The sequence below is a fragment of the Entelurus aequoreus genome, linkage group LG26, assembly GCF_033978785.1.
Source record: "Entelurus aequoreus isolate RoL-2023_Sb linkage group LG26, RoL_Eaeq_v1.1, whole genome shotgun sequence".
In the NCBI taxonomy this organism is placed as follows: domain Eukaryota; kingdom Metazoa; phylum Chordata; class Actinopteri; order Syngnathiformes; family Syngnathidae; genus Entelurus; species Entelurus aequoreus.
In genome coordinates, this window is record NC_084756.1 from 21,904,232 (window position 1) to 21,919,537 (window position 15,306).

The 15,306-nt window shown below is 37.9% G+C and overlaps 1 protein-coding gene across 1 annotated transcript in view; it reads left to right on the forward strand.

Annotated features, from left to right (window-relative positions):
* foxj3 (forkhead box J3) overlaps positions 1-15,306 on the forward strand; it is a 319,265-nt gene that overhangs the window by 219,265 nt on the left and 84,694 nt on the right. The window contains exon 4 of the mRNA XM_062037777.1: positions 10,288-10,371. Coding sequence (XP_061893761.1) covers positions 10,288-10,371 — 84 coding nt within the window. The remainder of the gene's footprint in view (positions 1-10,287; positions 10,372-15,306) is intronic.

Sequence of the window (15,306 nt, forward strand, 5' to 3'; positions counted from 1 at the left end):
CCTAATTGGTGCATAATGAGGACGCTGTGCATTGTTGTTGTGAAATGTGATGGTGGATGACTGCTTTTGGCGCGTTAAGACCAACAGAATTTAAAAAGAGCTTCAGACTCTGTCTCCGTCTAGCTCACTGCACTAATGTTTCAACGGTTTCAATTAGCACCAAAATGAGGCACCATAGCAACTCTGCAAGTAGTACCATTATGGCACCCCATCCCGAGTCAGCAGCATTAATCATCTGACACCTCTGTCGCTCACGTGCATGTGTCTGTTCATAGGTGAGTGTAATGTAGACTTTGAAGATTGCCTTGAATGCTCTAATTAGCACTTTTTTTTTTATTAATCGCAGTCTTCTATACCGTAGTTAACAATTGCATGGCCTGCAGAGGCAAATACCCATCGGGTGTCTCTAAATATCGCCAGGTTAAAAAGGGAAAAAAAACATTGACAGCTTTGGCTGTAAAACACCTCCTTTTAAACATGTTTTATCAACTCCACAATTTGGCAGCTGCTGTGTTTAAAGTATCATGAGTGTTACACTTGTGACACTTTTGTTTACAATGAACTTATCAGCACTAGTAATGCTCTCTGAGCAGTTTGCTCTTTACATTGGTTCAGTTGCTACTCGGTTGGCTTATACTTGTTCATAAATGACCATCTGGTCAAAGGAAGCTATGTTTTCCTTTCCATTTATTCATTATTCATGGTTAAAAAAGTGATTTTATATAATTGGGCGGTACCTGCAATACCTCAAATTAGAGATGTCCGATAATGGCTTTTTTGCCGATTTCCGATATTGTCCAACTCTTAATTACCGATATCAACCGATACTAAAATATACAGTCGTGGAATTAACACATTATTATTAGAGATGTCCGATAATATCGGTGTGCCGATATTATCGGCCGATAAATGCGTTAAAATATAATATTGGAAATTATCGGTATCGTTTTTTTTATTATCAGTATCGGGTTTTTTTTTTTGTGTTTTTTTTGTTAAATCCACATAAAAAACACAAGATACACTTACAATTAGTGCACCAACCCAAAAAACCTCCCTCCCCCATTTACACTCATTCACACTCATTCACACAAAAGGGTTGTTTCTTTCTGTTATTAATATTCTGGTTCCTACATTATATATCAATATATATCAATACAGTCTGCAAGGGATACAGTCCGTAAGCACACATGATTGTGCGTGCTGCTGGTCCACTAATAATACTAACCTTTAACAGTTAATTTTACAAATGTTCATTAATTACTAGTTTCTATGTAACTGTTTTTATATTGTTTTACTTTCTTTTTTATTCAAGAAAATGTTTTTAATTTATTTATCTTATTTTATTTGATTCATTTTTTTAAAAAGTACCTTATCTTCACCATACCTGGTTGTCCAAATTAGGCATAATAATGTGTTAATTCCACGACTGTATATATCGGTTGATATCGGTATCGGTTGATATCGGTATCGGTAATTAAGAGTTGGACTATATCGGCATATTGGATATCGGCAAAAAGCCATTATCGGACATCCCTAATTATTATGCCTAATTTTGTTGTGATGCATTAAACAATGTAACTTTACCATGAATTGATTAACATGGACCCCGACTTAAACAAGTTGAAAAACGTATTGGGGTGTTACCATTTAGTGGTCAATTGTACGGAATATGTACTGTACTTTGCAATCTACTAATACAAGTTTCAATCAATCAATCAAAAACAAGGTTTTCCAAAATAAGAGAACAACTTCAACTCCAGTTATGGAAAAAAATGCCAACATGGCACTGCCATAATTATTATTGAAGTCACAAAGTGCATTATTTTTTTTAACATGCCTCAAAACAGCTTGGAATTTGGGACATGCTCTCCCTGAGATAATCCTGATACCCATTACAACTATGGGAAATACTATACTTTGACTTTGTGCATTATTTTTATTTTTTTTAAACATGCCTCAAAACAACAGCTACAAAAACAATGAAGGCACACAGCTTCAATCCAGAGTATACTAGAGCATACTTGCCAACCTTGAGACCTCCGAATTCGGGAGATGGGGTTTTGAGGTGGGGGTGGGGCGGGGTTTGGTGGTAGCGGAGGTGTATATTGTAGCGTCCCGGAAGAGTTAGTGCTGCAAGGGGTTCTGGGTATTTGTTCTGTTGTGTTTATGTTGTGTTTCGGTGCGGATGTTCTCCCGAAATGTGTTTGTCATTCTTGTTTGGTGTGGGTTTCACAGTGTGGCGCATATTTGTAACAGTCTTAAAGTTGTTTATACGGCCACCCTCAGTGTGACCTGTATGGCTGTTGACCAAGTATGCCTTGCATTCACTTGGGTGTGTGTAAAAGCCGCATATGTTATGTGACTGGGCCGGCACGCAAAGGCAGTGCCTTTAAGGTTTATTGGCGCTCTGTACTTCTCCCTACGTCCGTGTACACAGCGGCGTTTGAAAAAGTCATTAATTGTACTTTTTGAAACTGATACCGATAATATCCGATATTACATTTTAAAGCATTTATCGGCCGATAATATCTCTACCTCAAATCCTAAATGCATAGCGATGCCACACATAGGACAGGAGAAGTAATCGATACTGGCAAATGTACTTTGTTCAAAATAAATCCTGTATGAGGAAAAGATACATCGATAATTGTGATGATTGTAAAAATTGGTATAGTTGTAATAGTCCTCTAATAATCCATTCATAGCACTGTGAATCGTAATCAGATTAGATCGTAAGGTGCCGAAGATTGTAGACCTTCAATATACCGTATAATTCATTCTCTCATTTCGGAAATAATAATAAACTCTGTGTCCAATTTTCGCCTTTTTTCAATTAACGTTTTTTATTGCATTATTGCAACTTTTTCCTTAGATAAAATAGTGAACATACTAGACAACTTGTCTTTTAGTAGTAAGTTAGCAAACAAAGACTCCTAATTAGTCTGCTGACGTATGCAGTAACATATTGTGTCATTTATCATTCTATTATTTTGTCAACATTATGAGGGACAAGCTGTAAAAATGTACTATTAATCCACTTGTTTATTTACTGTTAATATCTGCTTACTTTCTCTTTTGACATGTTCTATCTACACTTCTGTTAAAATGTAATATTCACTTATTCTTCTGTTGTTTGGATACTTTACATTAGTTTTGGATGATACCACAAATTTGGGTGTCAATATGATACCAAGTCATTACAGGATCATACATTGGTCATATTCAAAGTCCTCATGTGTCCAGGGACATATTTCCTGAGTTTATAAACATAATATACATTTTTTTAAAAACAAAAGAAGATGTGATGCCAAAAAATATCGTATCATAGTAGTATCGACTAGATACGATCCTGTACTTGGTATCATTACAGTGGATATTAGGCGTAGATCCACCAATGGCGTTTGTTTACATTTTGACGCCAGTGAGCAACGGTGTGTAGTGAAGCATGTTTAGCTATTCCTCGTCCTGCAGTGATAATGGTACTTGTAAGAAACTCACTTTATTTGTCGCCATGGAGGCGAGGATTAGTGATTTAGAAGTAGCTAAAACACACTACGGCTGGACTTTAGCCGCTGGCTATCTAGCCATGTCTTAAAGCACCTCTTCCTGAGGGCGTTTCAGTGTTATAACTTCACCTTTATCTTTAGTTTTTAAGCCAAAATGTGTCCGTTCTCCCTTTTCTGTCTACACGCTGTGTCTGCTTGTAAGTACTCCGTGATTGTGCGCTGCCGAACATGCCCCTCTGCTCGTAAAACCAGCCATGACATGACGTGGCGTGGTGGACCGGTACTTTTCAGAGGTGATGATGATTCATTAGTATCGCGGTACTATACTAATACCGGCGTACCGTACAGCTCTAGTACAAAGTTGTCCATTTGTCGACAGTCGGAGTAGATATCTAAACACACCATTTATTAGCTGCGTCATTCTACTACAATAAAAGTGTATATGTTTTTTATTTCAAGTGTTACTGTAGCTGTGGAGAAGATTGGTGTTTTTCTCTCTTGTTGTTGATGGAACCTCTCCGCTTGGCTTTGCAGCATTTTGTTGCAGAATATCGGTGAATAATTTAATGACTCTTTTATATATTTTTCTGTCTTTTCCTGCCAACTCTCCTGGGGGAGGGGCGGTCGACTGAGGGAGGGAAAAAATGCAGCAACTCTCAAATCCCAAGAGGCTTTAGTTAAAGTGCGCACACACACACACATACACATACACATACACATACACACACACACACACACACACACACTCTCACACTCACTAATTAAAAGCAAGCCTGGTTGTGTCTGTGTGACTACTCATTTTGAAACAACTGCATCATGAGGCAGAAATGGATTGGCTGTGGTGACAACACCTTCACAGTCTTAAAGGGGAAAATGGGGAATTTCTAATGAGGCTTCTGCATGATATTTTTCTTCATCTTTACTTGATTGTGCTGTGAATTATTCCCGCGCCTCTGAGGAAAACACTAATTGACCCCAAAGCCTGGCTCACATTAAAACATATCATTCCACAGACCCTCCACCCCCTACCCTGATGAATATGGGCCAAGCGTGGCTTTTTTCGTTTGAACAATTGCAGCCGTGCGGTACGTGAGTTGTGAAATAATAACAAGTATCTTCTGGCTTTAACAAAGGCAGTTATTATTGTATGGACACTTGGGTTGCAGCTTGTTTTCGTAAGGAGAGTTCCTCGTAGACACCATCAATTATTCACGCAGCTAACTAAAGGTCCCAAATCCAACAACATTCAGAAAAAGTCGGAATCAGGACTTAAAGCAGGGGTGTCAAACGTACGTAAATGAAAGAAACTGCTGTTCTAAATATGTCCACTAGGTGTTGCAATAGCAATCCTTTGTATCTTTGTAGATGATGCTACATATGTAAAAAAAAACAACCAAAAAAACCACATGATGTTAGTGCACAAGTTGAGGAAAATGAGCAAACTACCGTATTTTCCGCACTATAAGGCGCACCGGATTATAAGGCGCACCTTCAATGAATGGCCTATTTTAAAACTTTGTTCATATATAAGGCGCACCGCATTATAAGGCGCATAGAATAGACACTACAGTAGAGGCTGGGGTTACGTTATGCATCCATTCGATGGAGCTGCGCTAAAGGGAATGTCAACAAAACAAATAGTGATTGTACTGACACTTCTACTTGCTGCTCTCTGTTCAACAACCCACTGTTCCAGTTTGTCCTCCAACTGTAGCCAACTCGCTTTGTTCCCTCGGAAACTCTGTTTAGTCTTCTTTACGTGGCGCACCATTGATTCGTTAATGTTAAATTCTCTCGCTGCTGCTCTATTCCCGTGTTCTACTGCGTGACTCATCGCCTTGAGTTTCAACTCTGCGTCGTAAGCGTGTCTCTTAATCGGAGCCATTTTTGTGTCTTTACATAAAGTTTAGGTCTCGCAACTACGGGACTTCATTTTCCCCCGTAGAAGAAGAAGTTCTTCTTCTACGGTAAGCAGCCGCCGACTTCATTTTCACCCGTAGAAGAAGAAGCGCTTCTTCTTCTACGGTAAGCAGCCGTAGAAGGGGTAAAATTAAGTCGGCGTAGTTACCGTAGTTGCGAGACCTGTTGTGGCTCAATATTGGTCCATATATAAGGCGCACCGGATTATAAGGCGCACTGTCAGCTTTTGAGAAAATTGGAGGTTTTTAGGTGCGCCTTATAGTGCGGAAAATACGGTACATAAATAACATCCTGTAATGTGATTTTGATATTATTTTCTTATCTTGATAGATTGAAAATTAACACCAATGAGTTGACTGATGAACATTATAATAATTTATTCAAAAAGTATAAATAACGACAAATAAAGATAGAATACTATTAACCGCAACATGTAAGTGTAAAAAAAAAAAAAAAAAAGGCATATATACTATAATGTTTGATATAAGTGTATAAACTGGGCTTTATTTAGCTATCGTTATTCAAAAGGTTTTTGCTTCGTCTAAACTCTGCATTTATTTTATACATTATTTTACAATAATACCAAGAGCTGCATGTATGGATTATTTTAGTCATCGAAAAATAGTTTAAATTTGTTAGATAAATCGAGTAATTGGATAAAACACACTTTTTAGCCTCAATGTGTATTTTGGGGAAATCAGTTGAAATAAACAGTTTTTTCTGTTTGCCATAACTTTAATTATTTTTTTTCTAGAATTGCATTATTGCACTTTTAGCATATGTACATTGATTAAATTAATACAACTCTCCACTGTTTTCCATCACACAGATCAATCATGGCACCCACACACCACCGCTCTCATGTGCTCTCTACTGCAGTGGCCATGCAGAAACTGTCCGTGTTCCGGGCACTTCATGTGGTCCATCCAGATTGTATCAATTCTTATTAGTTACACTTATTCAACGTTTAATCAAAGCTACAAAATATAAATCTAAGTTTTTCTTTTATTGAATTAATCGATTCATCAGTGCAGCCCTACATGTTGTGGTAGCATGGTCTTCTGTGCCAAAATCAGAAAAAAACTGAATTTTACAAAAACAATGTACTGTAAATCCAATTACTGTGTTCCAGACACCCAAGCATATTAACACATTTTATAGAGAGTATTTATAGTTTTACATGCAGAAAACAATGTGAAGTCATATGAATTATATGTGAATATACCTTGCTTTCATTGACACCCAGTCCTTTTTGCAATGCATAGTGTTTGTATGCTCCAACATTAATTCAAGAATCTACAGTATTTCAATGTTTTTCTGGAGTTGTATTATTAAGCATGGTAGTTGTTATTAATAACTGGTGAGAGGAACAATTGCATTGTTTATGACTTTGGGTCATGCTTTATGTATTTATATTCACACAAAATGTTACTTTTGAATTACAACCAGAATTCTTGACAATCCAGAAAAGCATATTTTTTGGTATGTTGGTGATAATTAAAATTGTATGTGCAGTGTGTCCCAATCCTACTTTTTATGACAAAAATAAAGTTTATTTGTAAAATTAAAGTTAAAGTACCACACTAGGTGTGGTGAAATTCTCCTCTGCATTTTACCCATCCCCTTGTTCCACCCCCGGGGAGGTGAGGGTAGCAGTGAGCAGCAGCGGTGGCCGCGCTCGGGAATCATTTTGGTGATTTAACCCCCAATTCCAACCCTTGATGCTGAGTGCCAAGCAGGGAGGTAATGGGTCCCCTTTTTATAGACTATGGTATGAACTCACAACCTACCGATCTCAGGGCGGACACCCTAACTACAAGGCCACTGAGCAGGAAAACAAAGTGAAGTCATATGAAATATATGTGAATATATCTTGCTTTCATTAACACACAGTCCTTTTTGCAATACACAGTGTTTGTATGCTCCAACATTAAAGTTAAAGTTAAAGTACCCATGATTGTCACACGCACACACTACCGGCCGAGTCATACCAAAGACTATAAAAATGGGACCCATTACCTCCCTGCTTGGCACTCAGCATCAAGGGTTGGGATTGGGGGTTAAATCACCAAAAATTATACTTTACTGTGTGTGTGTGTGTGTGTGTGTGTGTGTGTGTGTGTGTGTGTGTGTGTGTGTGTGTGTGTGTGTGTGTGTGTGTGTGTGTGTGTGTGTGTGTGTGTGTGTGTGTGTGTGTGTGTGTGTGTGTGTGTGTGTGTGTGTGTGTGTGTGTGTGTGTGTGTGTGTGTCTGTGTTACGGACAGCAAAGCCCTGTCTGTCTGAGAGAAAGACAAGCATTATTGACCGACAGTTAACAACTAAGTTATTTCACTTTACCTTTTTCTGTGTTGATTGAGCTGTGTTGAAGCAGCAAAAAAGGCCTTTTTGTTAAATGAAGCATTTCTGTCTCTGATATTCGATATAATAATGTAACTGCATCATTAAGCCTACATGAACTCCATGGTGTTCAGGGATGAATAGTCTCTCCTATTGCTATTGTACTATTTTTTTTTAGCTATAGTTACATATATCATTAGTAATGTAGCAACCTAGTTTTGAATAGCAGGGTCCCTGCTATTAAGAATCTACAGTATTTCAATTTTTTTCTGGAGTTTTATTATTACCTTTGAATTACAACCAGAAGTCTTGACAATCCAGAAAAGCATACTGTGTATTTTTTGGTATGTTGGTGATAATTAAGATTTGATGTGTCCCAATCCTACTTTTTATGAGAAAAATATTGGTAAGTTTATTTGTAAAAATATATAAAATCAAATCCCAAATACAGGCATGTGAAATGTCCGCGAAAACGAGGAAATCCGCTTTTTTAAACATTAATTTTCGCGTCAAAATTCACTTTTAATGAAATATAAAACAAATAGGATTTGTTAAAAAAGTCGCCTGCACTGAATTGCAGGACAGGGTTGATCAAGGGCGCCGAAACAAGCTCGCCCGTTAGCATAGATAGCATCATCTAGCTAGCTTGTGTTCGCTCTCCAAGCCACAATGTTGACGGCTTTCTACTTTGCTGCTAAACATATTTGGATGATTACGATCCGAACCAGTTGTAGTTCTAGAGCGTTTTTTTGCCTGCGAGAAGGTATGTTTTTGACGTGACTGGGTTGCAACACCGGAAGTATATTACTGGAGGGGGTGTGGCGACAGGATAGAGTTGCCAAATGGGAACAGTTTTTTGCATGCATGTTATAGAATTTTACATTACATTTTGTATAATAATATTGTTAGCAAATGATCTCCTAAAAAAAATATGTGGTACATTACATGGTCCATGTAAGTGTCCAAAAGACAGCCAGAAGAGGTTAGTAGATAAATGGTACCGTAATTTCCGGACTATAAGCCGCACCTGACTATAAGCCGCACCAGCTAAATTTAGGGGAAAATACAGATTGCTCCATATATAAGCCGCACCCGACTTTAAGCCGCAGGGTTTTGATGTGTAATTACCGTAGTATATACGGGTTCCTGCTACCACGGAGGGGATTGTCGGGACAGAGATGACTGTTTGGGAACGCAAAGCGTCCCATTTATTAACAATAAATCTTTCAATCATTCAATCAAACTTTCACATCTTTGACATGGCGAACAGCATTCATGCAGAGTACAAATAATACAACGGTGCAAAGTAATACAAAGTGCTTGCCTGTACGTTATCAAAATAACCAGCCTACCGGTATATGAAAAGTCAGTCTTTAATCATTGTGTCATCGTCTTCCTCCTGCGTACTAAAACCACCGAAATCCTCTTCGTCGGTGTCGGAGAAGAACAGGCCGTAAATAAGCCGCACCGTTGTATAAGCCGCAGGGACCAGAACGAGGGGAAAAAGTAGCGGCTTATAGTCCGGAAATTACGGTAAATGGGTTATACTTGTATAGCGCTTTTCTACCTTCAAGGTACTCAAAGCGCTTTGACACTATTTCCATATTCACCCATTCACACACACATTCACACACTGATGGCGGGAGCTGCCATGCAAGGCCCTAACCACGTCCCATCAGGAGCAAGGGTGAAGTGTCTTGCTCAAGGACACAACGGACGTGACGAGGTTGGTAGAAGTTGGGGATTGAACCAGGAACCCTCAGGTTGCTGGCACGGCCACTCTCCCAACAGCGCCACACTGTCCCCAAGAATAGATGAGAATAAATCTAAAGGTAAAATATAATGTAGAAATGCACACATTTGCAGGAAATATAGTTTTAATTTTCAAAATGTTCTTTTGGGGTTTGCGTGGCCGATATAAATTGTCCTCTTTTTTTCTCAAAGGGTGCTCACATGAATAGGTTTCTCAATTTTAGCAATTGTATACTGCCTCGCTTTGTGCTTGGAGGAGAAAAATAAATGGAATGGGTTGGAATGCAAAGATAAATAATGCATCCGGTTGGGCTGTGGAATTGCAAGATTCAGCCCCCCCAGAGTCAGACCCCACTGTTCTCTCCTTGATTAGCCTCGCAAGAAAGAAACACAGGGGCAGCTTCAATATCTGGGCTGAGTCTTGAGGAGCCTTCCTCGGTCTTGGCAAGCGTGCATCACCAACCCGAGGCTGAGAAAGCAGCGCTCTAGGAAGAGCTTAGCATCTTACCAGCGGCAGCAGCATCTCTGAGGAAAGCAGGCGCAGAGGGGGCTAAATCTTTTTCACCTGACAGCCCGCCCACAGAAAATCACATCAAGGCACGGTGCCGACTGGACCGCAGCAGAGGCAGATTGTCATATTATTATAAGTTTTTGTTTTAAGTGAAATGCTGCCAGATAAGGCCGATGCTCCTGTGACACTTCAGTGAGCACCCCAGAAAGCCATTTGTTGAGGTTGTTATGCACTCACAGTGATCTCAACTTTCCTCCGCAGGGCTCTTACTGGGCCATTGACACCAACCCAAAGGAGGACGCCCTGCCCACTCGGCCAAAGAAGAGGCCACGGTCTGGAGAGCGGGTAAGTGTGATGCCAAAAACTCTTCAGCTGCAACATTAGGTACTTAATAGTCCAATGTGACAATACACAAATACCCTTTACAAAGATGACAATGCTGGGTTTTGATTGACATTATCAGTCTTGGTGTTGTTAGACCAGGGGTGTCAAACTCATTTTAGATCGAGGGCCACATGGAGAAAAATCTACATCCCAAGTGGGCCGGACTGGTAAAATCACGTCCCAAACACGTTGTATTTTATACAAGATAATTTACTTTTGAAATGTGTGACTTTATGAATCAACTGTTAAGTCTTGATAATACATTATATTTATTATCATTATTACTCTCTTGTATTATGAATATCGTTTTGTGATTGTTTTATATGTATGTCCCTAGACCTTTATCTAATATGTAGACGAGAGTAGATGGCAGATTTATTTGTGCAAGGTAAAGAAGGATGGTTTTGTTTTTAAGAATCTGCATTTGTGAATTAAAGCAATTACTGTCAAATGTCGTCAGGCAATGTAGCTTCCCACACTTGAAAAAAGAAAGAACTTTAAACTTGACCGGATTCCACTCAATATTTTATTTGGGGTATGGGAATAAAGATGATATTGACAGATAATTTTTTTTTAAATAAATAAAAAACCAAAAAAAAAAAATCACGTCCCAATAATTTAAAACAAATTATTTATTTGTTTAAAAATAGAACAAGCACATTCTGAAAATGTACAAATCATAAAGTTGATGGGGGTCTTTACACTTACATGTTGCGGTTAATAGTATTCTATCTTTATTTGTCGTTATTTATATTTTCTGAATAAATGATGTGATAATTGTAACGACCTGGACGCATCGTGGTGCGTGGTCGTTCTCCCAGGGATGCAGACGGCTTCGGACACAGCGTGCAGGTAGGACAAGTATTTATTTAAGCAAATAAATCAGATAGGAACAACAAAAACGTGCTCATAGCCCGGAAAATAAAAACAAAGGGACTAGCGTGGGAGCTAGCAAGTAAAAATAGCATAGCGTGAAAGCTAGCAGGAATCGAAGTGTCGTTAACTGTTGCATATAAGCAAATTAGCAAGCCAGACCGAGAGAGGCCAGCGCAAAGACTAAATAGCCCTCTGATTAGCGCCCGGGCAACAGGTGCGCGTCCCGAACGCTAACCAGAGGCAGGTGAGCACAATCTGCCGTCATGGCAACAGAAACAAACACATGTGGCACTAAAAGTAAACAAACTATGATCCGAGCAGCGGATCCTAACAATAATGTTCGTCAGTCTACTCATTTGTGTTCATTTTCAATCTATCAAGATAAAAAAAAATATCACAATCAAATTCCAGTATGTTATTTATGTAGTTTGATCATTTTCCTCGACTGATGTACTAACATCATGTGGTTTATTTTGTACATATGTAGCGTCATCTACAAAGATACAAAGAATTGCTATTGTGACATCCAGTGGACACATTTAGAACAGCTGTTTCTATCATTCAAACATTTCAGGTTAAATTTTATACTTGGCAAACTCATCCCGCGGGCCGGATAAAACCTCTTCGCGGGCCGTACGTTTGACATCTGTGTGTTAGACAGTAGCGCCTCAACTTACCAGTTTAAAGTACCAGTAAAGTGGAAAAACAATTTGCCTCTATATTGAAGCTATTGTTATATACATATGATTTATGCAAATAATAAATAGATATAATCAAAATAGTATCAATCCCACGGAGATTCCCGAGCCATTATAAGAGATAATGAGGACGCCAATCACGTGATCACATGACGTGGCGCTAAGGAACCAAAAATCCCTTCCCAATCAACACCAATGCTGATCAAGCAGACTTTGTAAGAGCCAACAACCCTTACTTTGGGAAAAAATTATGATCCAGGGCTGTATATTTTTGAGCCCGAACACAAAGAGGATGAGCTATAAGTTTTAGAAGCCGACTGCTACCCGGCCGATGCAGCTTTATTCTGACACTACCATCTGCAGCATTGCTAGGTGCTAAACATGCAAACTCACCATAATAAAACAACAATACAATGTTCACTCTCGCTGGTATGCTCACATGCAGTAATTCCGTTTGGATGAATAATTCATCGCAATCCTCACGAAGGGTTCAAATAAGTTCCTGCAGGAAGCGTATTTTGGGGTCTGTTTTGCCATCTCATGGGGATGTGAAAGTCGGTCCATGGCCACATTTGTTGACTACATTTATTGATTTATTGGAGTTTACTTATTTGCATGCAAAGTACAATGCTACATTTTTGTTTACAGAAGTATTTTATCCAAGCAGAAGTATTGCCTCCCAGAGGAAGCTCTTAATATAGTTCTTAAAAATTGTTGTATAAAAAGTACAATTTATATCTGATGTAAAAAAAAAAAACCTTATACAAATTAGAATTATGCTAAGAGTAAAATGCATGCAGATGTATGCAGTGTCTTTTCAAACTACTAGTTTTTGCTCAAATAAAAGCAAAACTTGTTTTGATTTACCGCTGTCATTTGTATTACCGTATTTTCCGCACCATAGGGCGCACCGGATTATAAGGCGCACTGCTGATGAATGGTCTATTTTTGATATTTTTTCATATACAAGGCGCACCGGATTATAGGGCGCTTTAAAGGAGTCATATTAATAATTTATTTTTCTAAATTTAAAACACTTCCATGTGGTCTACATAACATGTAATGGTGGTTCTTTGGTCAAAATGTTGCATAGATTATGTTTTACAGATCATCTTCAAGCCTTGTATGTTTAATGTGCCGACAATCCATCAAGCAGTGCGATTTAATAGCTTACTAAAGTCGTAGTAAAACATTTTGATAGATTTTTGAGCGCCGTGTGTAATGTTCTATATTTTCAATGGAACATATAAAATGTTGGTGTTGTTTACTTGAGTCATATTGCCATCATAGTACAGCCTACACGTATCCCTTATGTTTGACTGCCATCTACTGGTCACACTTATCATTACACAATGCACCAAATAAAATAGCTTCGAGGTGGGTAAGCTCAACCGAACTTATTCCTTACATTAGGCGCACCGGGTTATGAGGCGCACTGTCGAGTTATGAGGGGGAAAAAGGGATTTTAAGTGCACCTTATAGTCCGGAAAATATGGTATTTGGTTTCTTTAAAAAGTAGGGGGAAGGGGAAAATCTAATTTTTTGTTAGAGAAATCTGAGATTTCAGGCCAGGCCGATATTATAAATACGTGTATTCAATTTTTGTACGCCATTGCTTTTTTTTTAGGATTCTAATTTCGTCAAAGGTTTGCCCCATTTGTGCTACTGTCTCAGTTAGCATGCAGCCAAATGAATATGTATTATACTTTTCCTGACAAACACACGCTGTCGTTAAAAGTTTATCTGCAGTATAGTTTACATTACTGCCTCTCCATGAGGCCTCTCTCTGGCCTGTCATCAAGTGGCTACCTTATTAATAAACGATGCCCCGAGGCAGCCATCACACACACACAATATTCTCTACTTTGTTTTTGCAACAAACATCAATTAATGCAGAAGTGGCACCCTTGTGCTTTTTAATTATGGATACCTTTCGTCCAGCCGTGCAGTGTGAGCCGCTCAGATTGAACACGGCCTCGGGCCGTCCCAGCTGTGCGACCTCGAGAAGGCTTCCTACGATGTGGTTGAGCAGAGTCCACATGGAAGATCAAACCGTGGTTTGGGGGGGTGGGGGCAAATTTGTGCGCGTGATAATCGCGATGATGTTGAAACGGCATAAAACACTTGACACGCTCTTGATGGGACTGACTCTAAACATGGAAAGAAAAATACTGTCATGTTAAAAAAAATAAACACACCTAAATGATATGTATGTGGGCGCTCCTTATGGGTTGTGTTAAGAATGCTGGCATACATGTGGTTAGGCCTGAGCGATATGACCTAAAAATATATATATATATATATATATATATATATATATATATATATATATATATATATATATATATATATATATATATATATATATATATATATATATATATATATATATATATATATATATATATATATATATATATATATATATATATATATATAATTTTTTGTGATTTTTTTTTTCCCTGCTTCCTAACGAAACCATTAAATACAAATGACAAGTTTTGCTTTTATTTGATCAAAAACTAGTAGTTTTAAAGTAGAGAAACAATGCTACAATTCACATGAACATACACTGCATCTTACTCTTTGCAAAATTCACATTTTTTAAGTTTTTTTAAATTTTTCACAATCAATACAAATTGCACTTTACCATACCATATCTGAGTTATTGTGTAGAAATATGGGGAAACAACTACAAATGTGCCCTTCATTCACTAACTGTGTTACCAAAAAAAAAAGCAATTAGAATAATACATAATGTTGAAAATAGAGAACATACAAACCATTTATTTATCGAATCGCAAATATTGAAATTCAATGATTTGGTGCCTTTGCAAACAGCTAAAATGATGTACAAAGCAAACTATAACCTGCTACCCAAGAATGTACAACAATTCTTCTCAACAAAAGAGGAGGAATATAACCTTAGAGGAAAATCGAATTTAAAACATTTGTATTGTACCTTTAGCATATCAGTATGTGGAATTAAACTATGGAATGGATTAACCAAAGAAATCAAAGAAAGCACCAATATGATTCAGTTTAAGAGACTGTTCAAATTACAAGTGTTCACAAAGTACAAAGAAGTACAATTTTAATGAACATCTTGAATCCTTTTTTTTTTTTTTTTTGAGATAAAGATTATTTATGTATTTAATATTTGTTTACTTACTATGGTATATTATTTATTTATTCACTGTTCTGTTACAGAGAACAAGAAAAAGGGATAAAATTGCTATGGTATGAAAATGGGTAGGATTAAATAAGCTCAGCTTCTTCCGACTCCTTTTCGGACGTGCTGTAATGAAGCAACTAGAAATAT